Here is a 21078-nt window from a genome sequence, read left to right as displayed (position 1 = left end):
AAGGCTTGATGTGCAAAGGAAGATATCTAATCAAATGGCAAAATTTGCTATCATGGTATAGTTTTTGGTTTGTAAGGCATGTACAGAGCTATGTATTACCTCTGTTGTTCCATCCTTGCATTTCAAATAGACTTTTCAAAAATATAAAGTGGATAATATAAATTAGTACAAAATACTAGACAATTACATTTTTCTTTTTTTTCTTTTATTTTATCTGTAGGAAATATCCAGAAAGGAAACTCCCTCTACCCAATCAGATCATGATATATGTGCAACTTAGTCCTAAAGTGTTACTTTGGGCTCCAAGAAGATGGATTTGCCTTTGGTCTCATACCTTAGAATGAGAGACAAATATTCCTGACCACTAGGGCAGCCCTCTACACCATGATGCCTCTCCATTATTACAATCATAAAATTTGACATTAACTAAAGACCAGTTACTAATATTAGTATAACATTTTGAAAAACAAATACAATCAAGTGAAATGAACAAGCATTTACTGAGGACCTATTATATGCCAGACATCATGCTAAACCAAAAAAAAAGCAATTTTTTAAATGATCCCTACTGTCATGGAGCTTACAGTCTAATGGGAGAGACAATACGCAAATAATTATGTACAAACAAAATATATACAGGGAATAACTAAACAAGGAAAGGCACTAGAATTAAGAGGGATTCAGAAAAGTTTCTTACAGAAGGTGGGATTTTAGCTGAAACTGTGAGGCAAAGATGAGAGGAAGAGCATTCCAGACATGAGTGACAGCCAGGTGAAATACCTAAGGTAGGAGATGGAATGTCTAGTACAGGGAACAGTAAGAGGGACAGTGTCAATGGATTGAAGGGTACCAAGGGGGTGAGTAAGGCATGCAAAGATTATGAAGGTAAGAAGGAATCAAGTTATTAGAAGTTTTAAAAGCCAACCAGTAGGAATTTGATGGAGGAAGAAATAAGGAGCTCCTATAGGGGAGGTCCATTAGGAAAATTGCTTTGAAAGCTAAGTAGAAGATTGACACTTTCTACAAAGAAATATCCTCATTTCCTTTCTAACCAGGTTGAACTGGGCTTGTGCAAAATTGACCTTTTTGCTTCAGGCTTATTATCTGGGCCTGATTTAACTCTGAGGAGCTTAGCATTTGGAAATGATGATGCAGCTGACTAATTGGCCCATGAATAGGGAAAGGTAAAACTCGGGGAATATTTAAAACATGAACACGACCTTTAAACTTTCTTCCCACATAACACTATGAAGAGTGTCAGAATTTTTCTCTGGTTGCTACTAGTGAAAGGTGTAGAGAAGGGTAGTTTATCCCATCCCCCAACACTAATTCACCTAAACCTTAAGCAATTTTTCCCTTGGGCAGCAAAAAAAAAATGTGAAAGGCTCTTCTGAGATTTAACTCAGTCTGATTCAAGTTCCTGGGTCCAGAGTAGATGCGCCTCTAGGTGAGGAAGGGAGAGAACACAATGCCCCAGTCTTTGGGTCCAGCCCATCCGATAAATCTCCAAGTGCTGAAAATATTACAATAGATGCTATTGTTGACAAAGGCCAGGATGCAGGACAAGTCTAAAGGACATATGACTAAAAAGATTATTCATAACCAGGGAAGGAACTTATTAGAGACAATGCCAATTGAAACACATTATTCTTGACTTTGTTTCCTCCATAAATTTTTTCTCTAGTATAAACAATATGTGTCTTATTTCACAACATGACAAACATGGAAATATGTATTGTATGATACCATCTGTACAACCTATAACATATTATCTGCCTAAGTCTTGAGGAGAGTTAGGAGGAAGGCAAAGAACATGGGTCACTAAATGTCAGAAAATGACTATTAAAAATTCTAGCCCTTCGATTGAGGAATGGCTGAACAAACTGGTATCTTGGTGATGGACTACTATTGTGCTTAAAGAAACAACGAACTGGAGGAATTCCATGTGAATTGGAAAGACCTCCAGGAATTGATGCAGAGTGAAAGGAGCAGAACCAGGAGAACATTGTACACAGAGACTGATACATTGTGGTACAATTGATTGTAATGGACTTCTCTACTAGCAGCAATGCAATGATCCAGGACAATTCTGAGGGACTTATGAGAAAGAACATTATCCACATCCAAAGAAAGAACTGTGGGAGGAAAAATGCAGAAGAAAAACATAGGATTGATCACATATTTCTATGGGATATGATTGGGGATGTAGATTCTAAATGATCACTCTAGTGCAAACATTAATAATTTGGAAATAGGTCTTGATCAATAATACTTGTAAAATACAGTGGAATTGCATGTCAGTCACAAGAGGGGGGAGGGAAGAGAGGAGGGAAAGAACTTGAATCATGTAACCTTGGAAAATATTCTTAATCAATTAATTAATTGATTGATTTTTAAAAAGAAATTGTACTGACCTGTAATCTGAAAAAAAATTAAAAAATAATAAGTGCTATAGAAGTAACAACAGAAAATATCCCAGGTGTCTCACAAGATGTGGAGGGGAAAAATTTCAAAGAATACCAATTGCTTACCTCCACAGGTTTCCTGGATCCGCACCACATCACCAATATGCAGAGAGAGCTGGGGGGCTCTACTGCCTTGAAAGTTATATATGGCTACAAAAGGAAAGAGAAGAGGAGGAGAAATAGATTAGAATTCTGAGAATGCAGGTCATGCCTCAGCAAGAGTCATAGGGTTGTTATATTATTTATTATAGTTGTGATCATGAGATCACAGATTTAGAATTGAAAGGGATTTTAAAGTTTATCTAATCCAAATTCCTTATTTTACAGGTGAGGAATATATGGCTGAAAGAGCACGACTGTGTTTCTGACTTCCAGGACTTCAATAACATGATTCAGCAAAAGTATCACCCTGGAACCTCATTCTACCAGAGGCCCTTCTCACCCTAGAACTCCCAATCACTCCTAAAATCTTCTCACACTGAAATATACCTCTTACTCTTTGTTGCTCAGTCATTTCAGTCGTCTGACTCTTGGTGACCCCATTTGGGATTTTCTTGACAAAAATACCAGAGCAATTTGTCATTTCCTTCTCTGGCTTATTTTGCAAATGAGAAAACTGAGGCAGAGTTAAGTGACTTGCCCAGGGACACTAAGCTTGTAAGTGTCTAAGCCAGATTTTAACTGATTCCCGATTCTAAGATCCACTACATCACCTAGCTGCCCTTAACTCTTTCTTTATCCCTTTTTCCCATAGTTTGGACTCAGGGCAGGCGATCTTTTCCCCTTCCCTTCCCCTCTTCTGTTGTAAGCCTTGTCAGAGCACAGCGTGTATTTTTTTTTTTTTTTGAAGCTTGAATGTGTATAATCAGTGTTTATCACAGTCCCTGGCATGTAACAAGTGCTCAACAAATGCTTTTTTCCTTGTTTTGCTCATTGAAGATAGGTCTTTGAGTTAAAGGAAAAACATATTCTTCAAAAATAAAATGAAACGATTACTATTTTGGTTTGGGAGGATGGGTTTGGGAGTCGGGGAATAGGAAGTTTGTCTAGAAGAAAGCCATCGCAAGGGACTTCCAGGCCTCAGCATCTCTGAGAATCCAAAAATCTAAAAAGCAAGGATTCAAATATCCAGATGAATCTGAGATCTCAATAATCAAGCCACCAATTGCCAAAGAGCTAGCATTTATTGAACATATACTTTGTGCTGGGTATTGTGCAAAGCCCTAGGAAAACAAAGCCAGTAAAACAAAACAAAAACCTTCCTTATTCTCAAGGAGCTAGAAGGAGGAAATAGCATGCAAATAGCTACCCAGAGAAAGAAACAAACAAACATTTATTAAGCAGCTACAGACAATGCCCAACTTGCCCAAGAGTCACAGGACTATTAAATGCCTAAAACTAGATTTAATCTCAGTTCTCCCAACTCCAGGTCCAGTGCTCTATTCACTGTCCCACCTCATTGTCTATGTACAAACAAGATGCATGCAGGATAAATCAGGGGATGGAGGAGAAGGAGTCTCAGAGAGAAGGCATTAACATTTAGGGGACTCAAGAAAAACTTTGGGAAGATGGTAGGATTTTAGCTGAAGCTCAAAGGAAACCAGGAGTCAGAGAGGGAAAACAAAAAATATTCCAGGCATGAAGGACCACCAATGAAAACATTGTCCTGTTTCAGGAACAATGAGGCCAATGCCAGGTAATATGGAATAGGTCATACATATGAGATCATACAATATATATTTTCATGTTTGTCATGTTGTGAAACAATATATTGCTTACACTGGAGAAAAAAAATCCATGGAGGAAATAAAATTTTTAAATGGTGTGTTTTAATCTGTATTCAGAATCCAACAGCACATAGAGAGGAATAAGACCAGAAAGACAAAGTAGGGCCAAGTTATGAAAAGTTGTAAATGCCAATAAAGAACTCTGTATTTGATCCTGGAGATGATAGTGAGCCATTGGAGTTTAATGAGGGAATAAGGAGTAAACATATGGTAAGATCTGTACTTAAGAAGATAAATTTGGCAGCTGACTGAAGGATGGACTGGAGAAGGAAGAGAACTTGGGCAAAGAGACGAATCAGTGAGCAGAGTTTAGGTATGAGGTGATGAGGGACTACACTAGGGTGTTACAAAGAGAGAAATAAAGAGCTGACAATTGACTAAATATGAAGAGAGAAGTGAGAGAAATGAATTGAGGATGACATCTAGATTTCAAGTTTAGGTGACTAGGAGGATTGTGGTACCTTCAAGAATAAAAGGAAAGTTAGGAAGAGGAGAGAGTTTTGGGGAAAAGATAATGAGCTCATATTTGGACATAGTAAATGTAAAATGTCTTGGGTACATTCATTTCCAAATGTCCAACAGGAAGTTGGAGATGCAAGACTAGACAGCAAAAGACAGGTTAAAGCTGAATAAATAGCTCTGAGAATCATATGCATAGATGTCAATCATTGAGTCTACAAAAGCTGATGAAATCACCACCTGAAATATTATAGAGGAAGAAGAGAAGAGGGTACAGAACAGAGTCACAGGGAAGATTTATCATTAGTGGGTGTAACTTGGAAAAAGATCTAGCAAAGGAAAATGAGAAGGACTAATCAGACAAGTATCAGGAGAAGACATCTGTGTCATGAAAACCTAGAGAGAAAAGAATAGCAAGGAAGAAGACTAATAATATCAAAGGCTGCAAAGAATTCAAGTAGGATAAGGATTGAGGGGGAAAGGTTTTAGAAATTAAGGAATTATAGCTAATTTTGAAGATAATATTTTTACTAAAAGATGAAATTGGAAATCAATCAAAATGCATGGAGTTAAGAAGAGAGAAGAAAAGAGGTGGAATCAATGTTTTAACCAATTTTTTCTAAGAGTTTACCCTTGAAAAAGTAGGAGAGAAATATAGGATAAAGCTCGTTCAGACACTTGAATCAAGGGGTGTTTGAGGATGACACAGCATTTTTGTAGGTAGGTAGTAGGAAAATAGCCAGAATATGGGGAAAGATTAAAGTTTAGAGAAAGAATACAATAATAGAGGGGGGCATTTGCTGGAGAAGTTAAGATGAAATGAGGTCAATTAGGCATGTAAAAAAGCGGGGCTTGGCATGGCAAAGGGTTATCTCTTCATGTGTTACAGGGATAAAGAAGAGAGAAAAGCATCAGAGTGACATGAGATGAGGAACATAAGAGGGAGCTCTCAGCCACAGGTCTCAATGTTTTTTAGTTCAAATATGAGGCAAGGTTCTTAGCTGAGAGGATAAGGGGTGAGGCATGAGAGGTTTAAGGAGGGATGAAAAGATTTTAGGAAAGTTGCTGTGGTGAGGAAGATAATGAATCAGTTTCAAAGGTATAAAAGGATTGTCTTGCTACAATAAGGGCCCAGTGAAGATTGTGGAACATATATTTGCAGTGAACCCAACCCACGTTGTTTCATATCTTTCTCCAGATATATTCAGTGCCACATGAATAGAAGCCAAGGAAGTGGATGGTGGAAGTTGGCACAAGGTTAAGGCTTGGCAGGGCATGAACAGTAGGATGAGAGAGCCAAGGGACTCAAGAGAAGATGGGGTAGAGTTGAACTGGCTTGCCTAAGGGTCAAGATGGAGAAGGGAAGAGTGTATCCAGGGAAGAAACATGGATTCGACCCCCTTCAGTGATACAGATCAATCCAGTCATGCCTGCCCACCCATATGATGTGGTTCTTGTGCATGTCTTCCCATAAGTTCACCATAGAGAGCCCACCCAATGCACCTGGCCTCTTATTTGGTTTCTTCTGAGACTGAGAATGCATTAGATCATGCAGACAATCCACCATCCCTTGCTCTTGCCATTGGATCTGCTTTCAGGAAAAGCAATGCCTCATCCCATGGAATCTTTGCTAGTTTTTCCTTAAAAGGCATTCAAACAAGGGGCAGCTAGGTAGCTCACTGGATAGACAGCCAGGCCTGAAGATGGGAGGTCCCCAGATCAAATGTGACCTCAGACACTTTCTTGCTGTGTGTTCTTGGGCAAGTCACATAACCCCCATTGCCTAGCCCTTACCACTCTTCTACCTTAGAACTAATACATAGTATTGAGTCTAAGGTGGAAAATAAATATTTTTAAAGGCATTAAAATTATCCTGAAATCTTAATTGGTCCAGGGTACAAAGGCTCAAATGACTGCCTAATATAGCACTGCATGATAGCCTCAGTAGATGTCAGGATCTCCTTCAAGCATGGTATTGCAAATACAAAGCATGCAACTGAATCACTGCTAGATCCTTGGTGAATATTCTAACTATGCCATGATTAAGTAAATCTCCTTTTTTTAATAGCAGAGTTTCGTTCCATTTCATTCCCAAACCTAACCACTGAAACACCCTGACTCAAGCCTGCCCTTGAATCCTAGTCCATTTTCTTTTTCAGGCATGGATTTCTTTGTTAACATATATTACCACTATTGTTCCAAACTGCTCATTTGTTGTGCTATACAGTCTGCTCATATCCCTCATACATCTATAGCTCTCCATTTCCTTCTGAATGATGCTCATTTTTAACTCTTCAAAATGCTCCATGACTCCCAGAACCACAAATATCAAAGAATGGAATTTTGTTTCTGAAAGAAAATAGAAATCTTTAAATAAGCTTTGCTAGTTCATTCTCCCCTTTATAATTTAGATCCCTACTCATTGTCCATAACATTTGTTGATTATAAGGAAGAATTTGGTTTCACAAAATAAAAAGACATCTTAATGGAAAGGACAAATGTTAGAAATCAAGAAACTGAGCTCAAGAATTAATTAGCTCTACAACATGGTATAAAGAGAACATTGGATTCAGATTAGGACTCAGAGTAAAACCCACATAAAAGACTGAATTCCTGTGACTATTTTAGTTTATATTTTTGATGCCCATCATTTTTTTCATCACAGTTATTTCCAGATGTGCCTCTTTATACAATGAAATATTCCTTGCAACAAGCAAACCAAAAAAAAAAAAAGCCCACTAAGCAAAACCAGCCCCTAGAATGACCAGATCACATCTGACTACGTATAAAGAATTCTATACTCATAGCTACCTACCTCTCCATGGAAAAAAGAACAGTTCCTTTTCTTCCCTGAAGTCAAGATTGGTTATTAAAATGAAAGCCTTTTTACCTTATTTTGCAGGCCTCAAACCATAACACCACTTCCTCATCATGACCTACTCTCTGACCATCTCCATCCCACCAGACACTTGAACTCTATCTTATATATTCCCAGGCACTGAAGGTGGGGTTTTCCCCTTCCTTTGCCAGAGCTCAAGCCTCCAAAGCCAGAGGTGCCCACCCTCCCTCTTTTCTGGCACCTCCATTAAAATGAGAATACCATGAGAGAAAAAAAATATTGCATATTTGTATTTGTTTCCCCAGAAGGATATTGTATTCAATAAATGTTTTACTTTCTATCCACCTATCTATCTATCTATCTATCTATCTATCTATCTATCTATCTATCTATCTATCATCTAAGCATAGTGTTTGACTTTTTTAGGGTTCTTTTCATATTGTAGTCATCAAGTATATTAATGTTCCTGACTTACTTATTCTGCAGCATTTTATACATGGCTTCCCCTTCTTCTCAGAATTCCTCATATTTATTGCTTCTTTCACCACAGTAATACTCCATTATATTCATATACCACAAAATGGGTTCAGGAATTCCCCAGTCGGTGGGCATATACCTTATTTCCAATTTGTTTGCTTTGTTACTACAAAAAGCATTGTGATGAATAGTAGGGTACTCATAGGACTTGTTTTTACCTCTCACTATGGAGTGAAGTCTCTGGGTCAAAATGTTTAAAAAAGTTTTTTCATTCAAACCTGTGATCTCACTCTGGAATGGAGATCCCTTTAACCAGTACAGATCAGAAACATCAAAATTTATATTCTTAGAGTTGCCTGGAGAATTCAGAGATTAAATTTTTAAATGTTGAGTCATTTTGGTCACATGTGTTGGATTCTTTAAGACCTCATTTGAGAATTTTCTTGGCAGATATGCTGGAATGAATTGCCAGGTCCTTCTCCAGCTCATTTTACAGATGAAGAACTGAGGCAAATAGGGTTAAGTGATTTGCCCAAAGTAACACAGCTAGCACGTATCTGAGGCTGGCCAGATTTAAAATTCTGTCTTGCCAACTCCAGGTCCAGAATTCTATCCACTGTGCCACCTAGGAGCTGAACTTAGGTAGTGATTTGCAAATAATCATACTGTCATTATCTGTCAGAATCAGGATCTGAATCCAGATCTTCCAGATTCAAAAAGCTCATTCTCTAATAGCCACATTGCCTTTGGATATGGACTCTTTGGCAGATGATTTAATCCATAAGGCCCTCATCTATCAAGTGTTGATAACATTCTGTATCCCCCTACATAACGGCATTACAAGAATGAAATTAAATAATTGATGCGAAAGCAAACACTGAGGAGAACATAAATGGATGATATCCTTGTTGTTGTTACTATCAATATGTGTATGGTATAGTGGGGGCAGGTTTTCTAAAGGTCCCAAACCTTTTGTCCCCACCCCAAATTCATCCTTATTTTAAGTCAAGAAGTATCTATGTTGTCACTCGTGATGCAAGGTCTTAGCGAGGTTCTATAGGAAAGACAAAGACAAGTAAAACTCAGTCCATGCCACGAGAAGTTTAGTCTAGTGGAAGATCTAAGAAGTGTACATAGAAGAAAATAAAGTGGATAACAGTCAGTGCCATAAGAGCTACAGGAGTTCAGAGAAGGGAAAAAATATTCCAAATTTAGTCAAATCACCCAAACACTGTTCTAGGAGCAGGGTGTACCAGTAAGCAATGGAAACCTGGAAAGCAACTTAGACATGTCTAGTCTGACTTCCTTATCTTAAAAAGGAGGAAATTGAAGCCCAAAGAGAAGAAATAACAACACAGGTTACAAAGTGGATGATTTTGTGTGAAAGTCTGGGGGAGTAGGCAAGGGAGAATAGTTAGAATCCACTTATCTATAAATGAATTACCTCTAGTGTCCACGGTTTTATTTCCACTGTAAGTTAGTAAAGCTGAAAAGCAGTTGACCAAAGGATAAATATGAAGTATTGTGTATGTACTGTGGACCTAATTCCCAAGTCAAATGCAACATTTTTATCAGATTCTTGTAGAGGTTTTGGGTTTTTTTTTCCATGAACACAGCCTTTATTTTCCTTTTCAAAATAAAAAATTCACCCCCAAGAAAACATTTGTCATAGTTGAATACAAATGAAACAAAAGTCACAGTTTTCCAGAAGCAAGACCCAGTTCCCCCTCCCCTTGGACAGATGGGGGGGAGGATTAGAAAAGGGTGGCCTCCCCAGCTCACTCGTATCCCCCCTCAGCAGCTGGTCTGCTTCTTCGTTTTAAGTGGGGGGAGCAGAACAGAAGCTCCCCCCCAACCTTGTTGTTGTTCTTCTTGTTTCCTCTGGGCAAAGAGAAGGATCATGCCCATGCAAACAAATGATTTAGCTAGACCACTGGACATCTGCCTAGTTCAGATGATATGATGGTATGCTTGTAAAAACCTAGAGATTCAACAAAAAACCTAGTTGAAACAATAACTTTAGTAAAGTAGCAGGATATAAAATAAATGTACATAAATCACCAGCATTTCTATATATCACCAACAAAGCCATACAAGCACAGATAGCAAAAGATACCCCATTTAAAATATTTTATTATATTCCTGGGACTACAGATATGTACATATACATAAAATACATGGAAGTGTATCTACCAAGACAAACTACATGAACATAATTATAAAACACTCTTTATACAATTAAAGTCAAATTAAATTCTTGGAGAAATATTAATTGTTCATGGGTGAGCAGAACCAATATTTTTTAAAAATCACATTTTTAAACTAAACTAATATATTAGTTCAAGGCTATTCCAATTAAATTACTGCCCCACCCCTACAAAGAAAGGAAAAGAAGTCTACCTAGTTGAATATACCAAGAACACAGCCAAGACCTTCAGTTCAATTCTGTGTATCTTTCCAGAGTGCAGAGGATTAAAGTAACCTCACCAGGCCCATAGCACTAGTGCTATCAATGAGGTTTTCTAGGTAGTACTCAGGATGTGAGTAGGCAGGACTAGGATCAGGCTTTCTTACACCTCTAAAATTGTTGGTGAGAAGCAGTGACTGTAAAGACCACACCCAAGTAATCTGCCAAACCATATTTATTCCACTACCAGTATGAGAATACAAGGCAGGCAAAACTTTATCTTGATGTCTAACTAGCCCTTTTCTAGGTCTAGTCACCTGTGTGCCTACTACCCCTACCCCTAAAACTTGTGATTGATGGACAGTATCAATACACTGGACTTTTCTCTCCATCCCAAAATGGTTTACAAAGTGTTGGAACCTTCCTTGGGGACTATGGATTGATTCCAAGAGATCTATGATCAGACTACTGGTTGATGATAGCTTGTATCTCACTCTTACTACAACAGCCAATCTTTGGGGCTTATCTCCCACACAACCACACCTATCCTTATTAACTAAGCATTAATCCATTTCTTAGTTGCACAGATTCATATAGAGTCCTATTTTATGTTCTTGAAGTCCAAGTTCACAATAATTAAAAGAAAAATTTAATTTTTAAGTACCCCACTCAACCCCTTCATTCTGCTCCTATATATATATGCATATATATAATATTAATGTAAATCATTATAAGCACAATAGCACATGTACATAATTCATAAATAAGTAAATATATAATGCAGGTGGTGATCTGTGGATTCTTTCAATCTCTATTTTACCCTCTAATTGAAGAATGTCAGAGCAGTTTTCTTAGATAATTACCTGTAGAATGATGTACAGGCTTTTTCTTTTGTCATGATTTTCTGGTAGTCCAATAATTCTTAAAGTGTCTCTTCTGATCTGTTTTCCAGGTCTGTTGTTTTATCAATGAGCTGTTTCATATTTTCCTCAATTTTTTTCATTCTTTTGATTTTGCTTTTATGGAGTCTAATTTTTAAAGACTGAATTTCATTCCTGGATTTTTAGTCATCCTTTTCCTTTTGGTCTGTTTTTCTTTGTAGGTCGTCTTTCACTTTCTTTGCCTGGTTTTCAAGCTAGTCAATTCTGGCTTTAAAAACACTGTTTTCTTGTTTTAGTTCATGTGCCTCTGTTTACAGATGATCTATCTTGCTTTTTAAGTTCTTTTCCCAATTTTCTTCAGCCTCTCTTAATTGTTTTATAAATTGTGTTTTGAGTTCTTCCAAAGCCCGGGTCCAATTCACTGAAGTTCCTGAGTTTTGGCTTAATGTACCTTGGTCCTCCTCCATTCCATTTGTTCTTTGTTCATTACCTGGATAAAGGCTGCTGATTGTAAATTCTTTTTTCTTTTTCTGTTGTTTACTCATATTTTTTTTCCTTCTTTCCCAACTGTAATTGACTGTAATCTTGTTCCTCTGTTTATTTGCTGGATCTGTGGATTCGGGCTATTCTGTCCTTAAGGGGCTTCTTCTCCACTCTGCTGATTAACTAGATTAGGCTTATGGAGCTGACCTGTTGTATTAACCAGCCCTGAGACCAGATTTTCCCTAGCTGCCAGCAGAAGCTGGCAGTGAGGGTGAAAGTATGGAGATTGAAGGTCGTTACCCTCATCCTCCTCTCTACTCCTTTCTGTCAGTTGCCTCCCTGACAGCTGCCCAGTCAGAGCCCTGAACCTCAAGAAACTGTAGTAGCAAGGCACTCTCTCTGGGCTAGAGTCCTTGCCCCAAGATCCCAGCAACCACCCAAGTCTTAGCATAGTAAGTGGAGAAAGGGTCCTGGGACCTTCCTTCTTTCTTTTCCTTAAACAATAAATATATGTATATTAGAGATGCATAGTAAGTTTTTTACTGACATAAGGCAGTTTGAAGACCACTGCTATCCTCCTAGTTTATTTTTGGAAAAGTCTTGACAAAGCTAAATTTATGTCAAAATGACCTAATAATGAATTAATCTAAAATCCCTTCCTGAGCAACAATCCCTTAAATAAAAGGAATGAAGCTATAACTGTAGAATTGCAGGCATAAGCATGAGGAAAAGATCTTAGGGCTCAGAGGAACTTTCTAAGTAAATCAAATCCCTCCATGTTGGTAACCCACAGAGCCTATGCATTCCTGTAAGAAGTGCAGCTACATTGTGCTCCTCAGGCTTTCAGTTTTGTCTGCTGTGTCCAAGACACTTCTAGATAAATAAGGTATCAAGTCTAACAAGTACCAGCTCAACACAGTCAGGATCCCCAGATGACAGCAAAGAAAATTACACATATACAATTGGAGGTCAGGAGGGTTAGAGGTGCTAATAGCAACCAGAAACACTTTATTGAAAGTTACATCTACTTTTATATGGGGGGAAAGCAATCTGAGAGCTAAGGTAAGCTTTCACTACACAATGAAAGGTAATGAACAACCAATGATTTACAAGGTGATACAATGAATTTGGTTTACCTCATCTAATCTAGAAAGAGTATTCCATAAGATAATAAATCAATATGTTTGCATTTTTTTAAAAAGCCTACACAGACCTTGAACATGGATCACTTTGGTTCATGCCTTTTGCTACCATGCATGAAGAAGTAGATGAAGTCCAATGGAAAAGAATCCTAGATGCCGAGTCAGAATCCTCAAGGTCTATTCTCACTAAGTGTAAACCTCAAATTTCCTTAGACTTATAATTGTTGAAAATTTCACCATTGGGATATTTCATACTTGGAAAATTTCTTACTGATAGTCTATTGGAATGGGAACTCCATTGGCATGGGAGGTTCCTTCTCTTCCCTTCTTAAGATTACTTTAGGACAGAAACCCTTTGCTGAACAATGGAAAGGACTTTGACCTATGCTTGAGCATAGAACAGGAATTTCTTTGAGTCTTGATTGATTTTAGAATTGATACAATGGAGATACTCCACCCTATTCAGTCCTAATAAGATTGAGTAAGGGCTGCAGCCTAGATCAAAATTTAATTATTCCAATCTCTACCATACTCAAGTTAACAGGATTTAGAAAGGGCTGTAGCAAAGGAGTATAGATTTAATCATTTGAAAATATGACCTTCAACAGACATGTGCAAAAGCCAGAAACCTCTGGGCGGTCCTGGGTTAAGCGAGAGCCTCCATTGACAGGGAAATTGATGAAGAGTGATTGGTAGATGTGAGGACTGAGGGGAGGCAACTTGGATGGTGTCCTTAAAGATAGAGGGTCTGGAGACTGGAGAGGGGATTGAGTTTTTGGTCGGTGTGGTTCCTGGGCTCTGAGGAAGCTTGCTCTGAAGGAAGCTGAAGGTGGGGGCCTCTGAGACTGTTTCTCCATTTTGGACACGTGAGTGAAAGGGACTGATCTCTTTTCTTTGCCCCAGCTATCTAAGGGCTTGGGCCTTTTGGCCCAGCCTAAACAGAAGGGGTATTTAAGCCCTATTCCCTTCTCTCCCCTTTCTCTCTCTATATATATCTCTAATTCCTTTCTTGCTCCTATTGTAATTAAACTCCAAAAAAGGCTGACGGCTGACTTGAGTTTTTCATTTAGGAATTACATAGCTGATTCCTTGGCGACCTTAAATTAATATATATCAGTCTTTTAAAGTGATTCCCTTATAACATTGTGGCTGACCACACGGGAGTCTAAAGAATCCTCTCAATAAAACTTTTTCCTTGCCTTTTTACTATACTGTTTCACCACTTAGTCCTTTTTAAAAAAAAAAAAAAAAAACTTGGCTTAAAGACACAGCTGCTAGAACACGTGAGTATAAAAAACTTTTTCTCTTTTCTCCTTAAGTTAAATTGGAATCAGCAGTTTTTTCTTTTTCTTCCCTTTAATCTTAAGGGACAGCTGGGTAGCTCAGCGGATTGAGAGCCAGCCCTAGAGGCAGAAGGTCCTGGGTTCAAATCGGACCTCAGATACTTCCCAGCTGTGTGACTCTGATAGACAGAAAACAGCTGTTTTTAAATCTCAGCATTAAGTCCTGGCTGGAAGAACTGTTTCTAAATATCCTTTCCCTTAAGGAACAACTTCCTGGATTAAAAAAAAAAAAAAACCCTGTGGAAAGTTTGTTGCTTTGCCCTGCTCCCCACGGGTTTTGTGAAATTACAAAATATACATATAAAAATGAGTACTACATTCTTTGACAATTATATGGCAGCTGAAGAAGTAGGGGCATTGAGGAATGAAGGATACCTCCAAATTTTTATATTAATAGGTACTGTCATTTTTGTACTCCTCAATACTATATTTAGAGATGAAAAAATAAAAAATATTGAGGATAAAATAAAACAAAATGAGGATAAAATAAAACAAAATGAGGATAAAATAAAACAAAATGAGGATAAAATAAAACAAAATGAGGATAAAATAGAAAATATTGAGGATAAAATAGAAAATGTTGAGGATAAAATAGAAAAAAATGAGGATAAAATAGAAAATATTGAGGATAAAATAGAAAATATTGAGGATAAAATAGAAAAAATTGAGGATACAATAGAAAAAATTGAGGATACAATAGAAAAAATTGAGGATAAAATAGGAAATATTGAGGATAAAATAGGAAATATTGAGAATAAAATAGGAAATATTGAGAATAAAATAGGAAATATTGAGGATAAAATGGGAGATATGGAAGATAAAATAGGAAAAATTGAGGATAAAATGCAAGCCCAATTAGAAGATCTAAAATGTTTCTTACAGGATCAATGGGCAAACACCCACTCTACCAGAAACAGACCTGTTTCTGAACCTTTGAATGAGGAAATTTCCTTCCCTGAAATAGAGATGGAAAACACCTTCCCTATAGCCCAGTTAACAGACTGCTTCTCTCGTGCAGTGCAAATCTTGTCTGAATTTAATCCCCAAAACCCTTCCCCTGCAATCCCAGCTTCTCATGTTCCTTCTCCTACAGAAAACCAAATTCCAATGCAAGGGAGATCTTGTCCTCCTAGAGAAACCTGTCCTTGTCAAACTGACCCACAGGTGAAAAATCCAACTAGAGGCCTGTTTCCTCTAAGAGAAGTACCTGAAATAGGACGAAATGGGGATGTGGTGACTTTAAGACATAGGATACCGTTTACTCCCCAAGAAATAAATGAATTTACACGAAATATCCCCACATATGAACAAGATCCTTTTCTAGTAACAAAAAAGATGGGAGACATATTTTTTCAATATAATCCGTCTTACAAGGACGTTGAGAGCTTACTACAGGCTTTTTTAAGTGAACGTGAAAAAAATAAAATAATTGCTCATGTCAACAAAACCCGGGGGCGTAATGCAGCACATTGGCCATCTCAGGATCCCGAATGGGACTATAATAATCCTGAGGACTATCTACAACTATACCGTTGTAGAGAGGCCATCCTCACAGCCATGAAGGAATGTGCGGACAGTACAGATAAGTGGATGGAACTGGAAAAAATTAAGCAAAAGGAAAACGAAACACCCTCCAGATTTATGGACAGAATTATCGAGTTTGGGGACAGATACTTAGATTGGGACTTAAATAAAGAGAATAGTTTAAGACAAGTTAGAAGAATCTTTGTAAACAATTGTTGCAAAGTAATTAAAAATTATTTCAAAACACAATGCCCAAGATGGTCAGATATGGACCTTGAAGAATTGCGAAAAACAGCTATATATGTTTTTAAGGGAAACGAAGAAAAGGAGAAAGAGAATAATGATGACATGGAGGAAATGAAGAAAAAAATGAGATGTGTAATAGATAGGATAACTAAATTAGAAAGTGGGCATGATAATGAACCAACGACAATTGCCCCTCTCCAGAAATCCAATTATCAATCCATTACTTGCCACTTCTGTGAGAAGAAGGGCCACAAAATGATGGAATGTAGAACCTTTCTTAAGATGTTTGGAAGGAATACACAGTTTAATAATGGTTTTAGAAATAATAACTATAGAAATTATGATAATGGTTATAGAAATCAGAATTCTAGAAATTATAATAATGACTATGGAAATAACTATAATGAATATAGAAATAAGAACTTTAGAAACCAGAATTATAGAAATAGGAATTGGAAATTTAATGACAATGTTCCAATTAAAGAAAATTATAATGAAAATGAACAACAACAATATATGAGAAATGGAGCTCGTCCAAAAAATGCTCGAGGTGCTAATGAACCTCAGAGAGGTGCCCTTCAGGAGGGTGCCCAGGGAACTTCCCAGTATAATGAAGATGATTCTTCTTAGATTGTATTGACTTTGTTGATATTAATTAACCTTTTTCAGTTTTTTTTTTCTCCTCTCCAAATAGTAGGAAAGATGAATAAAGAACTTCACCATTTGAGATGCTTTTTGGACATCCGCCTATACAGGCTAAGCCTTCCTCCCCGGCTTATACATCGCTATTAGGGGGAGATATTACTATTGCTTCCTATATACAGGAGTTACAGCACAAACTACGTGAACTTCATGAATCCGGAGCTGCAGTACAAGCTGGACCATTAGACTTTTCTCTGCATGACCTGAACCCAGGAGATAAAGTTTATATCAAGAATTTCAAGCGAACTGGAGCAACTGAACCTTCATGGGAAGGACCATTCCAAATATTATTAACTACTCCAACATCTATAAAGATTGGAGAAAGAGACTCTTGGATTCACTGCTCACATGTGAAGAAAGCATCTTCTGCTGAGACTGATTGACTCTATCCTATCATATGAATTGTGACTCTATCTTATCATAAGAATTGGAGATAATAATCCATAGACAAATGGATGCTGGTTTTTTTTCTCTCAAGAATATATTGAATTACTGATTTTTTTTCTTATTTTTTCTTATTTCTTTTCTTTTATTTTTTATCAGAATATTTGATTTTTTTCTCATTTTTTGTACTGAAGGTACACATAATTAATATTAATATTTTTTTCCCTGCAGTAATACAAGTTAATATATATACTCTTGCTATAATATCAATATATGCCTAAAAGCTTTAAACTATCGGAACCTGCCATTTATTGATAAAATATTATAGGACTGTGATTAATGTTTGTGTCTGATTCCAGGAAAAGGGATAAAAACAAGGAGCACAGACTAAACCTGAATAGTGCCAATAGAGCACACTAGAAATATTAAAGTGAGACTCGAGGTTGCGACGCTTAACTTATGTTTAAGTCGTAGGACTTCCTTGTATCTACACTCTTTTTGAAGTACTCAAACAAGTAAAAAGCTTGACTATCATGCTGGCTCCCTATATCCCTGAGGAAAAATCAGACAAGGGAATGACATTTCCCCATCAAAATAGAATTCTAATTCTTTTCTTCTTATATTATGGCAACTTCCTGTAGTCTTGGCTACAAATGGCTAAGTGAAATATTACTGCATTCTGTCCTACATACTTGTGGGATAGAAATTACTTTAAACTGGACCTATACAAGGCCTATTTTGAATTTTTCTTATGTTTTTGATTATTTTTCTATTCTTTTGATAATTGACACATACACCCCCATAACTGAACATTGCATTCTGAGCTAAACTTGATATATTTTTTTAAATACTTACTTCAGGGGGGATTGTATTTTAATTTAAAATCTAAGAATTTTTGAATTTTTTTTTGTTTGAGATTATATTTTTATAAAAATCCAAGACTTTTGTTTAAGATTTTACTGTTATAAAAAATTCAAAGACTTTGATTTTGTTTGAGAAAAGATCTTCAAGAAAGAAGCTTGAAACTTTTATATCCAGAGAATGAACTGTTGCAGAAAGATGCCAAAAACCTACACTTCATCAAGAAGATCAAGAATGAACTTTGGATGTGATTGATTGGACTGAACTTTTGATTGAACATTTATTGTAACATTTATGCCAAAAGGGACTGCCCCTAATTTGGCTTTCTGTCAATGCGCCTAGCAAACATTGGTTTTGCTTTCTTTTCTTTTCTATTTCCTCTCTCACTATTCTAATTTCTCTTAGAAAATTGAATATTGTGTATATCTTTAGTTAGAAGTGAATTTAGAACTACAAAATGATTATGTTAAATGATCAATGGGGAGACTAGTCTCCCAATGATCATCAGGGGGGATTGTAAACCTCAAATTTCCTTAGACTTATAATTGTTGAAAATTTCACCATTGGGATATTTCATACTTGGAAAATTTCTTACTGATAGTCTATTGGAATGGGAACTCCATTGGCATGGGAGGTTCCTTCTCTTCCCTTCTTAAGATTACTTTAGGACAGAAACCCTTTGCTGAACAATGGAAAGGACTTTGACCTATGCTTGAGCATAGAACAGGAATTTCTTTGAGTCTTGATTGATTTTAGAATTGATACAATGGAGATACTCCACCCTATTCAGTCCTAATAAGATTGAGTAAGGGCTGCAGCCTAGATCAAAATTTAATTATTCCAATCTCTACCATACTCAAGTTAACAGGATTTAGAAAGGGCTGTAGCAAAGGAGTATAGATTTAATCATTTGAAAATATGACCTTCAACAGACATGTGCAAAAGCCAGAAACCTCTGGGCGGTCCTGGGTTAAGCGAGAGCCTCCATTGACAGGGAAATTGATGAAGAGTGATTGGTAGATGTGAGGACTGAGGGGAGGCAACTTGGATGGTGTCCTTAAAGATAGAGGGTCTGGAGACTGGAGAGGGGATTGAGTTTTTGGTCGGTGTGGTTCCTGGGCTCTGAGGAAGCTTGCTCTGAAGGAAGCTGAAGGTGGGGGCCTCTGAGACTGTTTCTCCATTTTGGACACGTGAGTGAAAGGGACTGATCTCTTTTCTTTGCCCCAGCTATCTAAGGGCTTGGGCCTTTTGGCCCAGCCTAAACAGAAGGGGTATTTAAGCCCTATTCCCTTCTCTCCCCTTTCTCTCTCTATATATATCTCTAATTCCTTTCTTGCTCCTATTGTAATTAAACTCCAAAAAAGGCTGACGGCTGACTTGAGTTTTTCATTTAGGAATTACATAGCTGATTCCTTGGCGACCTTAAATTAATATATATCAGTCTTTTAAAGTGATTCCCTTATAACATAAGAAACCATTAGCAAGCTGACAGTAGCCACATCATTTCTTGTGGCTCAGTTTCCAAGTTAGTAAAAAGAAGGGATTTGACTAGAATCCTGGGTATGTATACATTTGAGCTAAATCCTTGGTCTCAGGCTTGCTTGATCTGCCTCCATGCTAACCAAAGCTGCCAGAACAGCTGAGGTCACTAAATTCAATTCAGCAGACACTTTTAAAACACCTATTTTTGTACTAAAATGTGCTAAAGATACTAAAATAAACAGGAACTCACATTTCTTTAGTGCTTTGGCACTTCTAAAGTAAAAGGTTGTTGAGTCCAGTCCAAGATATATAAGAATCATCAAAAGACATTTAAGTCTGGAGGAGAAAAGACTTAGAGAGAGTATAGTCACTGCTTTTATTCTAGTTTCCTCCTTCCATTGATTATCTCCAATGTATGCTGAGATATCTCATTTGTATATAGTTATTTGCAGGTTCTCTGCTCTGTTAGAATCTGATCTCCTTAACGGCAGGGACTGGTGGTTTGTGTGTGTGTGTGTGTGTGTGTGTGTGTGTGTGTGTGTGTGTGTGTGCCTTTCTTGGTATCCCCAGCACTTAGCACGGTTCCTATTATATATTAGGTGCTTAGTAAATGCTTCCTGACTAATTGAAATATCTGAAAGTCTGTAGAGTATAAAAAATGGATAAAACTTATCATGCCTGAACTCAGAGAACAGAAATAGAAACAATATTGAAAGTTGTAATTTAAACTTAATATCAAAACATCTTCCTAACAAAGAGATGTTAAAAAATGGAACAGGCTACCACAGGAAAGTAAGTGGGCCCTCCTGAAGGTCTTTCCACAGAGGCTAGATGATCATTTGTCAAATATGTTTTAGTGGACATTTTTTGTAAGCTATACTTTAGATTAGATGACACTTGAGTTCCCTTCTGGCTCTGAAAGGCTATGATTTCATGGATTAAGATTATGCTTCTGTGTTCCTGGGCATATTACAAGGCAACATGTTCTAGCTCCTTTCATCAATGAACATCATGAAAGCCCTGGGGACATGATGACGTCCTCCAAAATGTCCTTGATAAAAGAGATCTCTAAGACATATCTTCAAACATGGTGCCAAATTTTAAGATGTGTGCTGAATATTTATAATATTTATGTTATATTAATATGTATAATATTTAACGGTATTGGTCTAAGAAGAAAATGGATTCAGTACACAAACATCTGAGGTGACAGTTTAATTTACAAACTTACTTTTTTGTCTTTTACCACCTAAGTATCTTCATTTTCAGCACTTCAGACATACCAGCAGAGGAAGTGGCTTTGCATACCAGTACCAAATTTTGCTAACTTTTCAAAATGAGTAACAGGAAACAGCATCAAAATGGTTCTCTTTGCTCAGTTTTGCTTGCTTGTCTCTGATTGCTGCTATGGTGTTTCTGACAATGAGATAACAGGTTGTCTCCTTCTTCACACTTTAGAGCCCTAATCCCATCCCAAACTTTTGGATGAAAAAAAAAAAAGAGTTGTGAATCCCATGGTTTTAAGATTAAAAAGAACCATAGAATCTCAAGGCAAGCTCTTCTGTCAAACAAATGTAAACCCAGGGAGAGACTATA

At 37.1% G+C, this 21078-nt stretch overlaps 1 protein-coding gene across 1 annotated transcript in view; it reads right to left on the bottom strand.

The window, feature by feature from the left end:
- DOCK2 (dedicator of cytokinesis 2) overlaps window positions 1-21078 on the bottom strand; it is a 559513-nt gene that overhangs the window by 512753 nt on the left and 25682 nt on the right. The window contains exon 2 of the mRNA XM_056811565.1: window positions 2532-2615. Within this exon, the coding sequence (XP_056667543.1) occupies window positions 2532-2615 (84 nt within the window). The remainder of the gene's footprint in view (window positions 1-2531; window positions 2616-21078) is intronic.

Source organism: Monodelphis domestica, chromosome 1 (genome assembly GCF_027887165.1).
Source record: "Monodelphis domestica isolate mMonDom1 chromosome 1, mMonDom1.pri, whole genome shotgun sequence".
Classification (NCBI taxonomy): domain Eukaryota; kingdom Metazoa; phylum Chordata; class Mammalia; order Didelphimorphia; family Didelphidae; genus Monodelphis; species Monodelphis domestica.
Note: the sequence above shows the minus strand (reverse complement) of the source record. Positions and strands in the feature narration are given on the sequence as shown.